The sequence below is a fragment of the Misgurnus anguillicaudatus genome, chromosome 20 (genome assembly GCF_027580225.2).
Source record: "Misgurnus anguillicaudatus chromosome 20, ASM2758022v2, whole genome shotgun sequence".
NCBI classification, from domain to species: domain Eukaryota; kingdom Metazoa; phylum Chordata; class Actinopteri; order Cypriniformes; family Cobitidae; genus Misgurnus; species Misgurnus anguillicaudatus.
The window spans coordinates 14,290,923-14,313,665 of NC_073356.2; the positions used below are offsets into that span (position 1 = coordinate 14,290,923).

Consider the following 22,743-nt stretch of genomic DNA (forward strand, 5'->3'; position numbering starts at 1 on the left):
AACCGTGTCCTCCCACAGTGCTGTATCTAATACATTTTACATTGCATACATTAAATACAAATAGTACTTTATTATAACGCATAGATTCTCACCAACCTGACCCAATTTTAATGCTTTCTTGTTGCATAAGTTTGTATTAGTTAATTCAAGTTTGTGTCTTACATTGAAACTTCATGGGAGACAGGATGAGGGATTTCCTGTGGTGTGATTCCCATTCCTGCTCTGCCAAATTTGGGCATTCCTGACCTTTCGGAGTTCTGTGAGAATTCGGGTTCCTGCATTCAGACAGATATGCAAACCACTGGTGATCTCTCAGGGATTTATTTAGTAGAAATAATTCAACCGCTTGTAAAACAACATTCAGCTAGGAGGGACATTGAATTTTATATGTGAAATTGTGCCCAGTTAAAGGAGCTGTATGCAGGGCTCGATATCAACGCTTCCGGGACAAGTGGATGTTTTGGATGGGCAAGTGAAAGAGAATTTTAATAAGAACTTGAAAATGCCCGCCACATATCCGAACTGGCATTGCATGTTTCACCACCTCACTCTTACATGACAGGTTCTGTACACACACCCGTGGCGTCAGCTGCGACTCTGACCCCCCTCATTTAAGTCTGATTATTCGTGATGGACTTTAGGTCATTTTTCGAATGCGGAACCATGCGCAAGGTTACAAAAATGGAGTGCACATCATCACGCGCCGTAAGCATGCATGTCTGCCAAGTCCCTGCACACACAAATGCGGACGTGCGCGCTCAGTGCACGTGGTGGGGTGATCTCTTGTAACTTGTGCCAGCCCCACCTCCCACCTGACCGCATATAGTTATTCATCCATTATTTACCAATGCCCCGTCGGATACAAATACATTGTAAATCGGTGGGAAAACTTTTTATTTGAGATATAGCCTTAGTTCTATACCAATCAGGAATAGCCGAATGACATGACATGGCAGAAATATATTTTTTATCCCCGGACATGTAACTTTTTTACTTGGACAAGTAAATGACAATGCTTAATATCAAGCCCTGTGTATGTAACATTGACTTCTAGCGGTTAATCTGGGTACCGCAGTTAAAATTCAAAAAAATAAAAAAATTGGAGATGTTGAAAATGGTTGTTCGGTATTCGGCCTTCGGCTGAGTTTTTCATTTTATTCTGCTTCGGCCAAGAATTTTCCGTCAGTCCGTTTATCGTCAGTGAGATTGAGTTTTGTTTGTAGTAGTTTACTCATTTATTTATTTGTTAATTTTTTACTCATTATGACAAGTCAGTTGATTGGTGGACAGAACAAGAGCAACACTGTCATGACCGCAACCTTCTTAAACTGATGCCATTAATCCGAGCGCATCATTAAAGCCCAGGCGCTCTAAAAATTTCTTGCGTGCCAGGGAGCGAGAACAACACACTTGCTGGTTTTAACCCTCTGTGCGCTAACATCCTCTCTGGTGCACGGAAATTAAGTGTTAGGGCTGGGAAAAATCATAATCCTGATTATTTAACATGATTACTTAATGCTCGTTAAAATCATGCAATTGCGCGCACACACATACAGCGCACATACAAACAATTCAATGCATTTGTCTAGTGCTGTTGCAGAAGGCTACACAAACCCTCATGCGAGGAAAAGCATGCAAAACTATGATGATAATAATAATAACCATTCACCAACTATCGTCATGACAATCGCAATGAAAGCCTGCCATTGGCGATATGTCTGAAGATCGTCGATACACGATACTATCGTCTATCGGCACAACCCTAATATTCATTGTTTCCATAAATTCTGGTTAAAGTGCCCATATAAGGACTTCCACTGTACTCCCTGCACTGAAATTGCCAATAAAGCATAATTGTTAGGTATGAATCTTTCGTGTTCAAAAAACTTTTCAAGAACCCTACATTCGGCACAGAAATACTTGACTGCTTGTCTGCCGCAGCCTGAACATGAGACCCACTGACTGAACTGACAGGGTTTGCTGGTGTCACTACCCAGTGACCTGGGTCGCCAGTAGGAAAACAATGGAGCGCACTCTGGTTGACAAACAAGTACTTTAATCATTTACAATAATTTCTGTGTTCTGTATAAAACATTCATATCAGCTGCATATCAGCGTCATACGCCAATACAGATATATCTGCGACAGGCTCATATCAGCCGATAAATTCTGCAAAACGATAAATTATCGGTCGGGCTCTAGTTAATAAGTCAGGATGCATGAAATAGCTTTAACCCCAAACTCATGCAACATCATGGTGCATGTTCAGGATAGGTGTGTTATCAATGAGATGATGACGAATTGTTTTATTGAATGCTATGCTAAATCTTTTATTCTGAGTCGCTCACCCATTTTATACAAAGGGTGTCTGCTCAGAGGCACCTGTAGGTTGTTGGCCTCTTCCTGTTGGGCCTGTATGAGAGCTAAAGCTGCATTTTAAAGACTGTAAGCAGTGATCAAAGCGGGCCATGACATTGTGAGACCCATGAGGTAGAAATTAATCCGCTTTACTTCAGCAGGAAAATGCAAGGGGTGGTATTTTAAACATGTATTGTGGATTAAATACAACTTAAGTCCTTTAAAGTTTGGAATTTTTTTTAATGAGAGTTCATTTTTTGTGCTCCTTTTTCTTGTGAGAGGCTGTTTATGAAGTTGTATATTATTTTGAATTTATATTTTAGTTTAGATTTACATAATTTAAGTGTAAATAAGAATTTAAAGTAGAATTTGATTTTAAATAATTTGAGAGGATTATAAATACAATTATGTATTATAGTTACTAAGGTTATCTTCCAAAATCTAGTTTCTGTTAATACTTTGGGTTTATAGTGCAGAGCAAATACAAACACTTTTTATTAGTCAGTATAGGCTTTTGCCAATATGAACAAACCAGAAAACAGGTTGCAGTGCTTCCACTTGTCAAGAAAATGTAGTATGAGAGCAGTATGAACTAATGGGAATATCTATAAACTTTAAAGGTATCCAGCTAATCTAGCTAGTTGTTTTTATTTGTGACATCTTGTTTTATTTTAGTGTCCAAATGTCAGTGAGAAGGAGGAAATTAATTCCGCTTGACATTTTTTAATTGTATATACACTGGATTGGTTAGGCTTATCTTTGGTAGCTTCTTTGAAGGCATCTTAAGTTAAACATCTCTATATTTAATAAAGCACACGCAAAAGACCAGGGGTCTCATTTATAAATCTGTGCATAGGATCCTTACTTAAAGTCTAGGTATGCACATAAGCCAAAAATGGCATCAACAAAAAATATTAAGACTTATAAAACAAAGCAATATTCCCTTTAAAATCATAGATCACCTGCAAGTAAGGGTGTCACGATTTCGATTTTAAATCGAAATCGATCGAAATTAAGTCACAACCTCGAACTTCGAATTAAAAAATGGGATCGTCGATGCTGCCACGCCCCCATTTCACGTCCGGTCGGCTCGCCAAGCAGGGGAAAATAAACTCTCAGAAGTGCCTTTAAAAACATCCATCCAGCGGAACGCAATTTATATTTTAAACACGGGGGATGTATTGCTACAACTCCTTGAAATGCATATCATAAACAGGATTACTACCTAGTGATCTGCCTTCGGAGTTCGGACAGAGCGCAGCTCTCTGCACGTGCACGAGAGAGCCGTCAAGATGCAGCGGGTTATATTTTTAAAAAAGGTATAGTTTGCCTCAGCTCGCATGAAACGCATAAAACTTAACAAATACGTAAGGATTATTACTTTAGTTTATGTTTAGACTTTGGACAGATGCAAGAGCGCGTGCACGTGAGACAGAGAGAAGCGCAGCTGCTTGACGCACCGGTTTTATTTCAGATAATAGGAGTCCAAGACGCGCGCATTAAGTCTATCTGCGTGCAAGAAGGAATTCTCTCTCTACAAGCTCTCTCGCGTAAAGTAAAGCCCATAAACCCCCATGCGAGGAAAAGCACACAATGTGCATGTTAATGTGAAACTATAATAATTATAATAATAATAATAAAGGCATATAATTTTTTTGTCTTAAAAAATTCTTTTAAAAATCGAGAATCGAATTGAATCGTGACATCAGAATCGAAAATGTAATCGAATCGAGGATTTGGAGAATCGTGACACCCCTACCTGCAAGTGTGCGTACATAAATCATTTTCAGATCCTACTCTGCAAGTAGCCTGGCTAACACCAGACCAGTCTCATAGAGAATGAGACGTGGTCTGGGAACCACATTTTCTCGTATTTGTGTGGTTTACAAATACCCAGAGCCATTTATTGGGCGCTACGAATGTCTATCAAATGCGTCTGTACGTAGCTCTTCGTCTTGCTGCCTCCTCCCCATTTGGTAATTGGGTCCCTATTTCAGGCGAATATTTGGGCCATGGTTTCCATGTTAGACTTGCAGCATGAATAAATTTGCACGCAAGGCAGCATGGGGAAACCCAGGCTACCCTGCAAGCCCATTCTCCCGTCAAATTTGTTTTTTTATAGATCACAACCTTGGCGTGGGAAACAGTGTACACACATTTCCAGCCCCCTTTTGTGCGTATGCACGCTGAACCGGAAGTGATGTGATCTTTTTTGTAGACAGCGGAAGTAATCTCCAATTTTCTTCTGGAAGGTCTAGGATTGATTGTTTATAAGTTCTGGCTTTATGAAAGCGTGCCAAGCCATTTATTTGGCCATTTTCTCATATTTTTCATATTTAAGAACCTTTATCTTAGCATTGCTAACATATGTGCCCGTATTCAAAAAGAATCTTAATGCAAAGAGTAGCTCCTAGTGACGCAATTCTAAGAAAATTCTTAGAAATGTGGGCATTTACTTTTAAAGAAACAATCCTAGTAAAGAAAAAAAGGAATTCAGAAAGCATCTTAACACTTAAAAGTAGGGATGCACCAATAGGATTTTTTGGGGCGATACCGATTTAAACAGACAACTTCTGGCCGATACCGATATTAAACACTTGTATACAATACTATACAGTTGGTCTATTAGCTAGTTTATTTCTTCTTCAAATAATTTTTACTAAACATGGATTGGATATAATTAACATTCAACTGACCAACATAATAAGAGAGGCACAAATGAAGCTTAAACAAATATAATAAGACAGCATAACAACCTTCAAAGGTGGTTTTTGCTATTCAGCATTTATTTTATTAACAACATTAACTCATTTTTTACATATAATGGATTTCTTTATGCAGTTAATTAATAAACAATTGGTATTGGCCTTTCTCATGCTATTGCCGATATGCCGATGGGTTCAAATTCATCAAAAATCGTGCGATAAATATCGGCGGCCGAAACATCGCTGCATCACTACTTAAAAGAGGTCTTAAGGTCAAAATTGTTAAGAGGACGGACGATTTTTAAAAAAATATATTTTTTATAGAATTATTAGTGGAACATGCATCTTTATTTGAGCTTGAATGGATCCCACATGATGTAAGTGTATTTAATTAATTAATTTTTTTATAAAATAAAAAGTTAATAATGGTCATTTTCCTTAATTATTTAATTATTAAAGGTGCAGTGTGTATAAAGACCTTTTTATAATGAACCATTGTGTTTTTATTACCTTAGAATGAGACGTTTTATCCACATACACTGAGGGTCCCCTTACGTGGAAGTCGCCATTTTGTGCCGCCATGTTTCTACAGAAGCCCTTAACAGACAAATTTTTTACTAAGTTGCCTCCGTTGATGACATGTTTTTCTGGTGGCGGCTACCATAGTTTCTCTATGCGTTTCAAAAGCGAGGGGTGAGAGTGGACTGAGCCGTTGGTTGCAATTCGCAACCTCACCACTAGATGCCGCTAAAATTTACACACTGCACCTTTAAAACACTAAAAATATGCTGCTTCTAAAGTGTGTGTTGAGCCATGGTACACATGCATGTGTATATCAGCATAGGACCACCTCCACCTCATTTTAAGTTGTGCATGTGGACATGGGTGCAGACTTGCTCCTCAAGACTAAAGTGCTACTGAGACATGAGCATTCAATAGCCCCCTACAAAGGAAATATTTTTCCCTACGAATCGAAATTATTTACGAAGTCAGGCCTTCATGGCTACAAGATGACTTCATGGCTTCCATAGACTTGCTGAACATATCAGTACGAAATGTAGCAACAGATTTATATTATAAAGTTGTGCACTGTTTATCTCCTATGATTGTCAAATCAGACGCCATATATTATCAGTTATTCAGCTGGTGCATTCTGTTCTTGATCTCACTTTACTGGTTAACTTCATCTTGTACTTTCCACCACAACAACTTTATGATGCCGTTTTTTCCATATCAACAGCCCTACAAATCCATAATTAACTACAGATTTTCCATCGCTCAGGATCATAGTTGGTTTCTCAAACAAACTCCACAAAGCTAGAACGAATTCAAAACACACCCCCGCCCGCCGATATATCTCATATCCAGTAGCCAAGCTCGGCCAGGGCTAAATGCATCACAAAGCAGCTGCCGGTCCTATTTATAACATGCAGGTGACACGTAGCACACGGGCCACTCTCATCATCCCTCTAAGCTGTTTGTGAAATTCAATTTGCCTGGCTTGCATGTCAATTTTACCTTCGAAAAATACTAAAAACACACTATTTTGACTATTGGTGGATAGGTAGTTGGCCATCCTGATCACCTGAGTGAAAAAGTAATCCAATCTTTCATGAACTTTAGCTTTCAAAGCAGGACACATTTTTGGGCAATGTCCAAAGATTTGGTGACCGAAAATAGTGACTTGACCTATTGAGGCCCAAAAGTTTTAAGCAACAGATGTGAGGAACCATGTCACCTGTTCATGTGCAGAACTGAATGTCTAAGTGTTGTTTGTGTATCGCAGACGTGAACAAGGGCCACGCATGAAGAGAGCTGCTTTGTTTTTAACTTGGGTCGACTTGTTCTCGCTCTTAACACCGACCGCTTTTACTATGCTCTAAAAACAAACGGTGCTATATAGCACCAAAAGTGGTTCTTTGCTCGTAATCATAGAAGAACCGTTTTTAGTGCCATATAGCACCGGTGAAGCACCAGTGAAGCACCTGTGTAGAACCAATTAGGGGCCATATAGCACCACATATGGTTCTACATAGCACTATATGGTTCTACACAGGTGCTTCACTGGTGCTATATGGCACTAAAAACGGTTCTTCTATGATTACGAGCAAAGAACCACTTTTGGTGCTATATAGCACCGTTTGTTTTTAGAGTGTGGTCTGAATCCAAGTAAGCTTTTGCTTTCTTAATATTTTGGTGTTACAGCAGAATGAATAACACTTCTATGTGGGTCACATTGCATAATTCATCAGATGTCTAGGCGCAGGTTTGTGGAGAGACGGCTAATTGCAGTTCTGTTTACACTACCTCGGACACCAATGTAAGCGTGACATTCGCTATTATACCATATACTTATGCAAGGGTAAGGCAGTCACGTGTTCGAGTTTCGAGAGGTACGCTCCTCGGTTGTCGCACTATGATGTCAGCATCCATTGACCAGCGAGAATTTAACAGGCAGGTACAATTTACCATACATACATAGATTTCGAAATAACCCAGATTTAATGTTTGGGGGCTAGTAGTGTCTTCCTGTTGCTTAAAAGGTTAGCAGCACAAAAGGTCATGGGTTCGATCTGCAGCCAACACACATACTGATAAAGTATACACTCACCTAAAGGATTATTAGGAACACCTGTTCAATTTCTCATAAATACAATTATCTAATCAACCAATCACATGGCAGTTTCTTCAATGCATTTAGGGGTGTGGTCCTGGTCAAGACAATCTCCTCAACTCCAAACTGAATGTCAGAATGGGAAAGAAAGGTGGTTTAAGCAATTTTGAGCGTGGCATGGCTGTTGGTGCCAGACGGGCCGCTCTGAGTATTTAACAATCTGCTTAGTTACTGGGATTTTCACGCACAACCATTTCAAGGGATTACAAAGAATGGTGTGAAAAGAGAAAAACATCCAGTATGCTGCAGTCCTGTGAGCGAAAATGCCTTGTTGATGCTTAGAGGTCAGAGGAGAATGGGCCGACTGATTCAAGCTGATAAAAGAGCAACTTTGACTGAAATAACCCCTCGTTACAACCGAGGTATGCAGCAAAGCATTTGTGAAGCCACAACACGCACAACCTTGAGGCAGATGGGCTACAACAGCAGAAGACCCCACCGGGTACCACTCATCTCCACTACAAGTAGGAAAAAGAGGCTACAATTTGCACAAGCTCACCAAAATTAAACAGTTGAAGACTGGAAAAATGTTGAATGGTCTGATGAGTCTCGATTTCTGTTGAGACATTCAGATGGTAGAGTCAGAATTTGGCGTTTAACAGAATGAGAACATGAATCCTTCATGCCTTGTTACCACTGTGCAGGTTTTCTTGGCACACTTTAGATAAGTGTAGATAATCTTTAAATTCAGTAAATGTTAATTGTAGAGGGATTATGTATTCATTTTATTTAAAGAAAAAATTAAAATATACAGCAATACATTTTTTACATTTATAATGTGTTTAAAAACATTCTCTGAAATTGAGAAAAAAAGCGTCATTCTCCCTTTGCTGTAGTTTATTTGTTAGTGTCGTCATACAAAGGTCTTAGAAGCCCAAAGCAGCAGCTCAGATTGTCAGCACAAATATTTAAGCAGTGTTTGTGGTCTTATGGGAAAAGGCTTGCTAATTGGTCTTTGAAGACAAGCTCAACATTGTCGTGGTTACCCTCAACCATGAAATTTACGGTAATGCTACAGGTTTACTTGTAATTTTACATGGATGATGCCGTTTATACCCCAGCAGCGATCTTCAGAAGTCTCTGTGTGTATGAGTAAATGTTTGTGACCCATGTGTGTTGCATAGAATCACCCAATTTACTCTGCATGGAATACACGAGTACAGTACTACTGAAACCCCCTGTGGTCTTAATGTTTTTAATCTTTCTCCGACAACTGAAGTTCATAGCTCATTGCTCTACAGGATTTTTACCTCAGCATATTTTGCCATTTGCTGTGATTAAATTGTCATAATTGAAAGCAATATCTGTATGAGTGGTTGCCAAGGTGTTGCTATGTGCTAGGGTGTTTGCTTGCTGGCCCATGTCAATTGAGATCCCACTTCCATATCTATGATTCTGGTTCTTAAATAAGGTTTTGGTATTTCCAACTGGTGATATTTACGTGCTACGTAAAATGAACACTCCCCAATCGCCAAATGCATGTTATGTATGCACGACCCATGAAACACCCAGATGACCTACTGGGTTTGTCAAAACATGCAACCTGAGCACACTCATGGCATATTGCTTTTTAAAATGTTATGTGCTCAGTTCGGCCAGAGATTATTTAAGCAGCTGATACATGGTACTTGGAAGAAATTGGACACTATTAAAGGAAGTCCTGCCTTCCAAATGAAAGAAACAGATGCAAAGTCAAGTGGTTGTATTTGTTAAAACATGAAATACAGTTATTAGCTTTATTTAAGCATAAGTTAATGATAAGTTTCATGTCTGTTTTTATTTAAGTGTATTTTTAAAATGTAAGTTTGGCAAGCATGAAATGTTGACGTTGCCCTATTAGATACATTAGTATGTAGTTTACATAGGGGAGAGTGGGGCACAGCCTAACGCTTTTTGGTTTTGGCTCAATCATTAAAAAAATATTTAAGTTTGATTAATTATATTTTTACACAAGCAACACACACATCTCTGCTACAAATGAACATTTGAAATTAGTTTTCAGTACTTACCATTCTTGGACAATTACACCAAACATGACAGAAGTGCAAACGTTACAACTTAGCCATAGGTGGGGTTAGTTGTAACACAAAAAGTTTGCAGGCAAATATTTTAATATTATTTTGTCTTAAAGTGGGTGTTGTTTATATATCTGTCTATAATAGACACACTATTCATCCCTCATCTAAACATAGTTTAATTATAAATAAATACAAATGTCTAAATATGTGAGGAAAAAGCAGCACCGACAAAAAAAAAACGTTTTTTATACATGACCCATAAAAAAGCATACTAAAGTCTCAAAATCAAATTCTGAGGTAATGAAAATCAAAGTCTAATATTAGCCATTCATTTCATTATGATTTCAATCTTTGACGTGACCTTATTCAATCAATATTAAAGATATGAACAAAAATACATTTTGACACAATTTTTTATACGACAGGCACATGTATTTTGTTGGCAGCCAGCAATCATTAGTGTGTAGCCTATTTAAACAACGGCAAGAATTACGCTAACGTTAGCTGTTTTTATATCGTTAGTGCTGAGGGGTTAGTTAGTTGTGTAACTAACCCTGCTGGGTGAAAATATTTTCAAGTCTACCAAAAAAGAGCTGCAGACATATTTCAAAATGATGCTATGTTTTAGTCAACATGGCATAACATTGGTTTTGGTATCTTACCCAACTCGGAAACCGAAAAAAACATAAGATGAAAAAATTGACCATATTGTTGGCAGCGTGAAAACAATACCGGGAAAAACAACTTGCTCAACCCTGTGCAACAATGTAAATGGTCCGTGTTACAACTTACCCCGTGTTAGTTTGTGCCCCGCGCACCCCTACTTTGTTCAGTAGCATAGATCTGTGTTGTGTTGTCTTGATCGATTGCTAATCTTAGTACACTGTAAAAAGTTGGATCTTAAAAACTTTAAAAAATGACTTCTATTGGTAACACCTAAAGTTAAATGTTCACTTAAAGTAGTTTTTTAGTTGATTCAACTTTTTACAGTGTACTGTGTACGTGAAAGTACTTGAGTACTGGTGTACTCGTGCCCACCCCTCGTTCAGTGAGTCTGTACACTGATGAAGTCTCTTGTGTGTGTCCCTTCAGTAACAGATCTATGGGGAGTGTTCAGTAAGACACACACAAGAGCACACGGGAGCAGCATTCATATCAAATCCCTCACTGTTTGTCCACGACTCCCAGTGCAACTATACTGCTTCATATTATACTTCACTGTTATCCATAACAAAAAAAATAGTTAAAAAAATAAATAGCGAGTCCGAACTAAGTCAGCATAGGTAAGTAGCAGACTTTTAATATTAAACGTTGTCATGCTGTATTTGCATCAGAGTTAAATAATGACTTTCGTAAAAAATGGTTGTTATTGTCTTCAAATAAGTAGTTGACTCTGAACCACCTTAATTGTCAGACTTGGTAATTAGAATCTTTAATTTGTTATGGATCTACATCACTAGGTAACATTTGCATGATGCCTGGTTATTTATATTAAAGGCTATTTTCTGCGTTCTAATCCCCGACTTTTCATTTGATGGTAATGTTGTCAGTTTTCCTGCATATTTATGTAAATTTATTTGTTTGATTCTAGTTTATATATCCTAATTTTAACAAAAATATTCAAGAAAAAGCCTGCTGTTTATATTATTTTAGAAATGATGTCGCAGCTGACAGCTCCGACTCGGAGATCTCATTTAATAAAAGTTGTGCACTTTATGAATATTTATAATGAAGCATTTACGAGGAGAGACTAATTAGACATTTAAAAGATGAAAAATATAACAAATTCTTTAAGCTACACAAAAAAAGTCCATAAAAAGTGGATTTTAAATCAATCGACTGTTTTTATGACTTCGAGAAATTATGACTTGTAAATCTGAGTTGATTCAACAAAAAAAATTAAGGCAGCAAAGATTTTTTACAGTGTGTTAAAACCAGTTGTAGGGGACTCAATATTACAAAACAATATTAGCCAACTTTGAAATACCATATGATGGGCACTTTAAGTAGTTTCAGTTGTCTAAAGACTAAAAGGCGCAGGTGCAAATTAATTCTTTCTCAAGTGTTTTCAAATAACAGTCGTTCAAAAGAATAGATTTTGTACTGATGTTTCCTAGAAAAGCCCAGTACAAAAGGTAATAGCACTGAGATATATATATATATATATATATATTTCTCATTTTCTGCTATGTGATACAGTAAGTGCCTATCAGCCTTGAAGTTGCACAATGTTTGTGTGCGTGTGTGTGTGTAGTATGGGATTGTGTGCGTGGGCTTGGGGACACTGTATGTAATCTGTTGTCACAGACTCATAGTTGAGATGAGCCGAACTGTGCGTCATGTTTGAATTAAACGGACTGCCCTGGTTGCGTTCGTCAGTATCCAATTTTAGAAAAGAAAACACACTTATGTATTTTTACGATTCCCTTTCCAACAGCTCTTCCCTTCAGTAGAGGTTTTGTCCATGGCGTTCTTGCAGAGGACTGGAGACTACTGCCACGCTCAACATCCACGCGTTTGAACCAGACGAGAATGCTTCACACGCTACCCGCTGGCCTGCTCTGATTACTGGATGCACTGAGACGCTCTTCCCTCTACTGCCACCCAAAACTCTTTCCAAATCTAATGGGGTGATCTTGTCTCTCTGGCTACAGTAAGCCATTAAAGAGAGGATACAAGTGATTTGAGATTTTAAAACATCAAGGAGTCTTTAAGTGATAGATCAGAAACCGTGGAGAACATCTGCTGGGTGAATTTGGTTACAACAGGTTTCTTTCGAAGGCTGGAGACGGAGTTGAAGGCGCCACGATGGCTCGGATGAACCGGCCGGCCCCAGTAGAGGTGTGCTACAAGAACATGAGGTTCTTGATTACCCACAACCCAACAAACTCCACCCTGAGCAGCTTCATTGAGGTGAGAACATTCTGTCTTGTCCGAGATGTTATCGTGTGTGTCTCTGTGTATTCGTGCCGTCTGTTCCCCCCCTCCCACCCTTCGCTTCTCTTTTTAGCCCTTGCTGAAACGCATGCACTTTTAAATGGCACGTCCCGTCTTGGCTCACATGGTCTATCTCGAGACAACTCTACTGTCACATGGCCCACTCATTCTTATCTTGCTGGGAAAGTGTGCATGAACCATGGAAGCTTTAATGATAGCGGCACATTCACAAAAGCCTCCGTTGTCATGGTAACCCATCCCAGTGCACCAGTCACATGGCAGGGATGAGGGACAGGGCATGTTCACGGTCGGCTTACCTTACTTTTCCTTCCATGGATAAATGATGTTAGAACAAATGGTGATTGTTTTATTCGTAAATTTAATCCATTCCCTCCCATTATCCTTCAGGATCTTAAGAAGTATGGAGCCACAACGGTGGTCAGAGTTTGTGAGGTGACTTATGACAAAACCCCTCTGGAGAAGGATGGAATCACAGTTGTGGTGAGTGCATATTGTATAAATGTCTGTTAATAAGTTAATGCCCAGATCAGAGCCAGTCATTGTCACAAAATTAACCTCAACAGGACTATAACGTCTTAAAGGGGTTTATTTTGCATTTACATCATTTGATACTCTATTCTGATTTGTCAATCATGCCATCTAAAAATCATATGTTCTTAATAAACACTGCACATCCAAAGATTATGTAATACCAGATTGCTCATATCTGACCACTTTTTCACATAATTCAGTAATATCTTAAAGGTGTCGTAGAATGTAAAACTAGGGCTGCACGATTAATCGTTTTTAAACCGAAATCGCGATGTGAATGGATGCGATTTTCGAATCGCAAGAAATGCGATTATTTCGATTCAAAACTATTAAATATAACAATCATCTAGTATGCAGTTTTTGACAGTTCGCTTCATGCGCATTTTACGTGTGATGCAGTTTAGACCAATAGAGTGCATGAACACTGAGGTGCTGACTACACGTCAGATAACACCATTTGGAAAACATGAGCGAGCAGCAATTAACTCCTCAACAAAGTGTACGGCCATATGATTTCCGCGATGCAGAAAACACGGACAGAATCGCGAAATGCATACAAATGGAATTAAAGGCACAACACGGAATGTCATGAAGTTGGCAGATTTTGGATTCAGTCATTTTAAAACCAATTATACCTCAGTAACCGGCAAATTAAGGACAGAAATGCGCGAAAACATTTCCCTTTTGTGTAATGTTGGACTTAAAGACAGGTGTATACGTCCGTTTCTCGTCATGCATCGCAAACAATGACAAACACCTCATCAGACTATAAGCAGGTTTCATTAAAGCCTGGAACACAGCAGACGAAACGGGTACATTATACTTTCTTGCACGCGCACATCTGCACCGCTTTGAATATTTACAGGCACGAGGGTTCATGAAGCGCGCACACAGAGAGCAGTCAGCACACGCGTGATCACTAAACTTACGTTTTCTTTCTTGTCTAAGTGAACATAAACAGCTGGATGTTTATCAGTATATTGAAGCAGAGCAGTTTTAAAGCTGTCTTGTGTCTTAAAGTGACAGTAACCTGGTGCTTTCTGTGTAAGAAATTACACACCAAAATTAAAATCACTCCTTACTCTTAACTGAACAAGCTTCTGCAGCTCCACATTTAAAATCCTACAGTAAGGACTGTGCAGTGTTTTATTTTTTATTTTTTGCTTATGTTAAATCATAGATTCTAATAACTAATATATTTACATTTATTACAGATGCCTGAAAAGTAAAACAAGATGAGTATAGTCTTATGATTAAAAGAAAAAACTAAACATTTGCTTGTCAGAAGCATTGTTGTAGTGACAGCCAAAATACATTGGCCTATATGTTATTTTAAATAAAACTTTTAATACATTTTTGTTAAATTGTATTTTAATGTTCTTAGATTAAAAAAAAAGTTTGTCTGCAGAAGAGCAAAGTCCTGCAGACAACTTGGAACAATGTTTAAGAGGCTTTAAATAAACAGTAGCGCAGCATCTTTCTTTGGTGCTATTAAAACCACCACAACAAACCTGGATGTAGCTCTTTTATTATATACTAATGAATCGCACTTTAAATCGCGAATCACAATTTTGATCAGAAAAATCGCAATTAGATTTTTTTCTCCGAATCGTGCAGCCCTATGTAAAACTGTATTTACCTAGGCATAGATGAATGATAAGAGTACATGGTAATGACGTATCGTGAGCATCAAACGTGATGGTTTTCTCCTCTGTTACAGTCGAGATGTATGCCCCAACATTAAATTACACATTAAATTAAGTATAATGTTGTTACAATGCTAAAAACTAAGTTGTGATTGTTGAGTTTGCGTTTTATGCTAGTTAATGCTATTTGCTACCATTTAGGCTGAATTTTATTATTGACGTTACAGTTACACTTGCAGGTCCATCCTGAAAAAAACACAAACTTGCCAATGAGAATCCAACTCTTTTCCCGCCATTAAGAGAAAACGCTTCACTGCCAATGACGAGTAGGACGATTGGACAACAGTAAATTTAATGCAGTTGTGCAGTCACTATGCAAAACATTTTACTGCTGTTATTGACCAGTTAAAGTAAAGTATTCAAGGAATCCATGTAACGAAAAGGTTTGTTTTTTACACTTAAGAAGAGATCAAAAAGATGAATTATCAAGTTTTTTGCATTAGACGAATAAACACAAGTCCCCTTGACCCCATCCACTCTCTCACACACACTATGTTCATTATAAAGAACGCTCTCTTCCAAGCAGCTACACGTGTTTCTTATTACCAACGTCAATGTTGCACTGTTGCTATGGTTTCTGCAGAGTCTGGTCTCTCCGTGTGGCCTCCGATTAGGTTCCCGCCTACCTTCCCCACCACCCAACCTTTCTTTTATACTTTTCATCTTGACTGTTTCACAGCAAGAGTAAAGAAAGAAGAAACTCAAAGCAAACTGTTGCGTAAGGCCTGACTTTACTGGATGCTGTGAATTTGAAGGACGCGTCTGCTCTGTAGATCTCTGCAGTCCTGCAGTCAAATTTTCCAATATTCTTGCATCCACTAAACCAGATAATTTACGAAAATGCAACCATCTTTCTATTATGACCTTTAGAGATGTTGGTTGCCTTTTTAACCACAGTAAATAAGACTATTATCAAAAGATAGAAAGGCAAAACTATAAGTGAAACACTGCAATCTGTACGACGCATTGAACGTAAGTGTTTTAAAAAAATAACTTGACCTAAAACACATGTTGTCGAGTTGCTGCACTTCTATAGTGAGCCCCTGAAATGTCAGTCATGTGGCAGAATCTGAATCTGGCTGCGACTCTGTTTCATGCACAGCTTGTATGTGTCCGTTGGTCAGTAGGAAGTCCTTATCAATCTAAAATCATTATGAGTCGGAGTCGTTTATAACGTGAATTTAAAAAAGCAACACTTGTTAAACAAAATCATTCAAAATATTCTTTATTGTCATGAAAATACCTGAAACAATTTGAATAACAGCGATATAAATATAATCCTGTAGACATTTCCTGGAATAGCATTTGTAACGCTACTTCTTTTGTGGCACAAATCGAGTTTCTGCTTGATAGCGCCCCCTGGCGTTCGGATGTGCCTGGATTTCACCGTAATTCCCCAAATTCATTCATTGAGAAAACGCGCATTTGCACGATTAATCGTTAAAGCTCTACTCATCTGGCATGAGTTGCATGCCGACTGCAAAGTTCTGATGCTTATGTTGCAAGACTGTAATGATGAATTCGATGTCATTCACTTCAGTTGTTTTGTTGTGTTTTTTTTTTTTACATAAAATACGTGTTTGTTGTGTTGTCCACAATATCATGGAGAGCTCATGAAATCTCACTCATCTAGCATGAGTTGCATGCCGACTGCAATATTTTAACGCATTTGTTGCAAAACTGCAATGTTTCTGACGCATTCGATGTCATTTACTTCAGTTTATGTTTTGTTTTGTTATTTTATGTAAAATGCGGGTTTGTTGTGAGCTTATGAAAGGTCTGAAACATTTCTGACGCATTTGTTGCAAGATTGCAATGTTTCTGACACACTTGATGTCCGTTACATACGTTCCCATTTTATGCCGTTGCTTTATCTAAAGCGAATGCTTATTGTTTTTGTCTGCAGCTGTACGGTAAGCCCTTGACATGTCAGTTATGTGGCACAATTTGCATGTTGAAAAACTGCAACGTTTCTGATGGGACGATAAATGCCGATATACATTCACCTAAAATATTATTAGGAATACCTGTTCAATTTCTCATCAATGTAATGGTGTGCGGGATGTTTTCTTGGCACACTTTTGGCCCCTTAGTGCCAATTGGGCATTGTTTAAATGCCACGGCCTACATGAGCATTGTTTCTGACCATGACCATCCCTTTATGACCACCATGTACTCATCCTCTGATGGCTACTTCCAGCAGGATAATGCACCATGTCACAAAGCTCAAATCATTTCAAATTGGTTTCTTGAACATGACAATGAGTTCACTGTACTAAAATGGCCCCCACAGTCACCAGATCTCAACCCGATAGAGCATCTTTGGGATGTGGTGGAATGGGAGCTTCATGCCCTGGATGTGCATCCCACAAATCTTCATCAACTGCAAGATGCTGTCCTATCAATATAAGCCAACATTTCTAAAGAATGCTTTCAGCACCTTGTTGAATCAATGCCACGTAGAATTAAGGCAGTTCTGAAGGCGAAAAAGGGGTCAAACACAGTATTAGTATGGTGTTCCTAATAATACCTGGCTAATAACTATTCTGAATCGCACAGCCGATTTAATTCAATTCAATTTTATTTATATAGCGCTTTTCACAATACTTAATTGTTTCGAAGCAGCTTTACATTAATAGAAGCAGTAAAAGCACAGAAAAACGACAGATAGCACAACAAACATTATACATATTCTTTATTATCATGAAAATACCGGAAAAGGTTTGAAGAACAGCAAAAGACATTTCCTGGAGCTGCGTGTCATAGCTGCGTGTGTATGGTTCTTTGGCTGCAGCGCATTTTGAGTTTCTGCACGAGAGCGCCCTCTGGCTTATGGATGTAGCAGCATTTCACTGTAATGCATTGAGAAGCATACCAAGCATGATCGACCGATTTATTATTTATGGTTTCTGATGTGTTCACTTGAGTTTGTGTTTTGTTATTTTATATAAAATTCAGGTTTGCCTGCAATTTTATGGTGAGCTCATGAAACATGTCACTTGTAGCACAAGTTGCATGACAAATGCAAAGTTTCTGACGCAGTCGTTGCCAGACTGCAAATTTCTGACACGCTGAATGTCATTTCCTTACATATTTTGCATATTTTAGGTTATTTTATTTAAAACACAGCTTTGTTGATTTGTCCACAATTTCATGGTGAGCTCATGAAATGTCACTCCTCTACTACAAGTTGCATGTGGACTGCAATGTTTCTGATGGATTTGTTGCGAGACCGCAACGTTTCTGACACATTTAATGTCATTTCCTAGGATATTTTGCATGTTTTATTTTATTTAAAACACAGATTTGTTCGAATTTCATGGTGAGCTCATGAAATGTCACTCATCTAGCACATGTCGACTGCAACGTCTCTGACGGATTCGCAAGGTTTCTGACACATTCAATGTCAGTTACTTGCGTACTTGCGTTTATCTGTTTGTTGTTTTTGTCCGCAGCTCCATGGTGAGCTCTTGAAATGTCAGTCATCTGGCACACGAGTTGCTGAGAAACTTTGCAAGGCAAAAAACCCCAGTGGGAACAATCAGCAGTGTTACGCGTGTTGTTCTGTGTACAACAAGAGCGTAAACTGCGTGATCCCAGGAGGTGTGCACGTGTCACTATACACCCCTCCAGATCAGACCGTCTGTAGAGAGATGAATGCATGACTGCGTGCTTGTGCAAGTGACCCTGCTTCCAAATCTGCATTTTTAAAGTAGGCCATGGCTGTTTACCCAACCTGCGTTACATCAGCAGCCCGCCATCCGCTCCAGTGCAATAGGTTTCTAGATGTAGCGTGTTTGCCCGGGAAATCAATAGGATGGAGTGGAGGGAAGTTTTGTGACAATTCATTCATGCATCAAAGGCTTTTTTCTTGCCAGTTCAGTTTGTTTACTTCAGGAGGGCTCACACCTGCTGATGGCGAGTGTCACGTCCCCGGGGCTGTTGTGTGACTGAATGTTACTTATTGGTCCCGTGTGACAAGCGATATTTTGAGGCCTCTGAATGCCGACTTAACCGAATCCGTACTGTGAGAAATCTCTTTATAATTAAAGCTTGCCCTGCCTGGATCACGAGTTTGTGTAAGCATCTATGCCTCTGAAGGCATGCCAGTTGGTTTGCTGGTTTACTCCAACTATGTCCCTCGCAGCTAAACCACATCAAAGTCCCTTAGCAGTGGTTTAGGCAGACGGGGGGAGAAGAGGGGTGGCATTTACCGGACCTCTTGTTAAGAGGACTGTGGTTCACCCCTCACCTTCAGGTCACAGGGTCACAGGACAGACACACACATACGCTAAAATTATGCCTTTCACATGCTTCCCAAGCACCCCAGGCAACCCATGCTTCATCTTGCCAACCATGTTGAGAGGTGTGTTGATAAAGGTGCTACGCTTTTTTAGGAGAGAATGCGTCTCTTGTGGTAAAGAAATGTATATGTTTATATCTAGCCCTAAACTTGTTGATTTTGTTGATACAGTGTTTAAAACACCAAAAACATACAGCCTTGTACAACCCGAGCATCCAAAGAGAATACAAGCTCAGTTGACACGAGACGTCTCGGCTCCGTAATACATTTTCAGACTCTGTTTTGCCCTGTTAGCATTTGCTTTGGTCAAGCTGAAAGGCTATTTTGGATAACCTACTTTTTAAAGAGCCAAGTGCACAAACATTTAATCCCTACAAATCTTTCTTAGATTAAAGAGCGAAAATGTAAGATCCCTTTAGTAACGAGAAGTATTTAGACACCCTAGTTAAACACATTTTGTAGCATTAGTTAGCAAAGTTAAAAAACAAAGGGGCTTCTGTAAGAGGCTGTTTACACTTGGCATTAACATGCGTTTTCATTGATCGGATCACAAGTGGACGACGTTAATGCCAGGTGTAAACGGTGTTCAAAATGTTTTGAGCTCGTCCACTTTCGACCACTTTCAACCACATTCAGAGGTAGTCGAAAACACTTTTGATCGGATTGCTTTTGTAGTGTAAACGCACATGTGGTTGAATGTGTTCGAACAGCCACACGCGACCGCCTTCGCTCCGCCCATATATCTAATCTGAGGTACTGAGCACAATGTTTTACGTCTTTTCTGACTTCTGGCGCAAACGCACAGTGTACAGCGCTATTTTTAGCCTTTTATTGATTAAAATTAAATCGGCTTATTTCCGCGTAGTTTCATTTAGCAAGCGTTTGAAAGTTGTGCGATCCTATTTCATTAATTGCGCTGAAATATCAGAGAAAGCTCTAACATATACATGTACAAAACACTGTGCAGCATGTTTACTTACAACACAAGCAGCAGACCTCCAGCAGCGTGGCCAAAATCAAGATTCGTTTGCATTGTCAGGCCAGTAGCGTGGCAGCTCTTCATAAAAACCCAGCCCTTAAGGGGACACTTCCCTTTTTATGAGAGTATGCTAATTTTCCAGCTCCCCTGGAGTTAGGCATTTGATTTTTGCAGTTTTGGAATCCTTCGGCTGATCTCCGGGTCTGGCGCTGCCGCTTTTGGCATGGCTTGGCATAGTCCATTGAATCTGATTGGACCATTAGCATCGCGCTCAAAAATAACTAAAGAGTTTTGATATTTTTCCTATTTAAAACTTGACTCATCTGTAGTTTCATCATGTACTTAAACCGACGGAAAATTAAAAGTTGTGATTTTCTAGGCAGATATGGCTAGGAACTATACTCTCATTCTGGCGTAATAATCAAGGACTTTGCTGATGTATCATGGCTGCAGCAGGCGTAGTGATATAACGTAGTGCCCGAAAATAGTCCCTTCTATTGATAGATACTAAGGGGACTATTTTCGGCTGCTGCATAATATCTTTGCAACTTGATTATTACGCCAGAATGAGAGTTATGAATAGTTTTGAGCACGATGCTAATGGTCTTATCAGATTCAATGGATTGTGCTAAACTATGCTAAAAGTGGTAGCTCCAGACCCGGAGATCGGCTGAATAGATTCCAAAATGGTAAGAATCAAATGTTTCACTCTAGGGGAGCTGGAAAATGAGCATATTTACAAAAAAAGTGGAGTGTCACTTTAATACGCCTACCTGAAACCAACGTCACACAATTCCGCCTGTTTAATGCAAAATCATTACCCTTCCGACAATTACATTGATTTTAATGAAAAGTTGTTTTGCCAGTTAAATTTTCATACCCAATGAGTTCACAAGAGTGCATTGTATAAATATGTCTTTTGAGCACTTGTATAAAATTGAACTACCACTTCTCTCTCCAGGATTGGCCATTTGACGATGGAGCTCCACCTCCCTCCAAGGTTGTAGAGGACTGGCTGAGTTTACTAAAAAGACGCTTCATGGAAGACCCCGGCTGCTGCGTGGCCGTTCACTGCGTGGCCGGTCTAGGAAGGTCAGTTAACGTTTTCATGGAAATGCTTAGAAGATTTAAACACGCCGTTTTTTTTTGTTACCCACTCCTGAGAACTCTGAAAGGCAAATGGGTTCATTTCTCATCTGGTGGCCCATAAGTAAGGTCACCTCCAGTTTTAAACCTTAATCTGGAAAAGAATGTGAGCTGTGTGCTTTAAGGAACATAATGCACTTCTTGGTTTCCCAGGAGACCCATCTCCTCTATTAACCAGTTGATATTTCCCTATGGACTAAAATCGTACTGGTTACATAGCGAGCAAGGTGCCCCTTCTGAGGCTTTAAAGCGGACGGAGTGCTCCGCCAAAGTCAACAGTCCCCAAAGTGCACTTACTCGGCTGCAATTCTGCTGTTTTTAGAGGCATCGGGGTGAGGGCCGAAGACAAAACAGGAAGTCGCTTTTTTACAACCATGTGTTTGTACTGTCCTTCTCAAACCACGACCTTTACGACAGACTGTCCGTCCCACGCGACTGAGATTTTGTTTTGCCACACATGTCGCTCCCTCGTGCATTTTATATAATTTTTAGTCTTTCACTAAGCAAATTTGCCATTTAAGTGTCGGATTGTCAAAGTACTTCATTTAAAAATGATTTTCCACGATATAATGGACATTCGCGGTTAAGCCCTACAGACGATGTATCAATGCTTTCAATTGGCGCACGTACAAGGGTAACTAAACACCACAAATGACGGCTATTAAACAGCAGCGAGTGACGCGAGGAGGGAGGGGGTCTGCCCTCACTGCTCTCGTCTTTTGGGCGGTAAAACTCTGCCTCTGACGCACTTCATCTGCTTCCAGAGGGATTCGGCCTCGACTCTTGAAAGAGTGCCAGTGCTTTTTTGGCCCGACTTGTTTATTTTCATCCAGTTCAGATGGCTGTACTGTTTAGAACTGGGGTTGCACCGTATGATTGAGCATTGTAAGTGGTGCTTACTAAGGCAGTCATCATTATTATTGCCCATACTTAGGGTTAGACGATTGTTTAAACTCCTAACCGTAAGTGTTCAACATTCGGTTGTGCTACAGACATGAAAGATACCTCAAATCGTAAAGTTTGTGGAGCAGATGAGTGCTTTTGCTTTTGTTAAGTTAGATTTGTACCCTGTAAAAAAATCCTGTTGAACTTAAATGTTTAAAAGAATACTCCAACCAAATATCAACATTTTCCCATGATTTACTCGCCCTCAAGCAATCTGAGACATGTGTTCATCATCTTTTAGACGAACACATTTGGATTTTTTTTTAGTAAATGTCCTTGCTTTTCCAAGCGTATAATGTGAGAAAACAGGGATTAGGGAACAACTTCTGACCTAAAACAAGTGCATTCATCAAACAGTGCTCTCTAGCGCCTCGCCTTTCCAAATGTGTGTTGCAACTACGGTAGCCGTTATGTAATCAC

At 39.3% G+C, this 22,743-nt stretch overlaps 1 protein-coding gene across 2 annotated transcripts in view; it reads left to right on the forward strand.

Moving 5' to 3' along the window:
* The window catches only part of ptp4a3a (protein tyrosine phosphatase 4A3a), a 39,081-nt gene that overhangs the window by 12,949 nt on the left and 3,389 nt on the right, over nt 1–22,743 (forward strand). The window contains exons 2-5 of one of the 2 annotated variants that reach the window (XM_055219480.2): nt 12,193–12,408; nt 12,537–12,668; nt 13,101–13,193; nt 21,194–21,324. In XM_055219480.2, the coding sequence (XP_055075455.1) occupies nt 12,564–12,668; nt 13,101–13,193; nt 21,194–21,324 (329 nt within the window). In that variant the 5' untranslated portion in view covers nt 12,193–12,408; nt 12,537–12,563. Of the gene's footprint in view, nt 1–10,870; nt 11,039–12,192; nt 12,669–13,100; nt 13,194–21,193; nt 21,325–22,743 lie in introns of those variants that run through there. The other variant, XM_055219479.2, reaches the window with a different exon arrangement.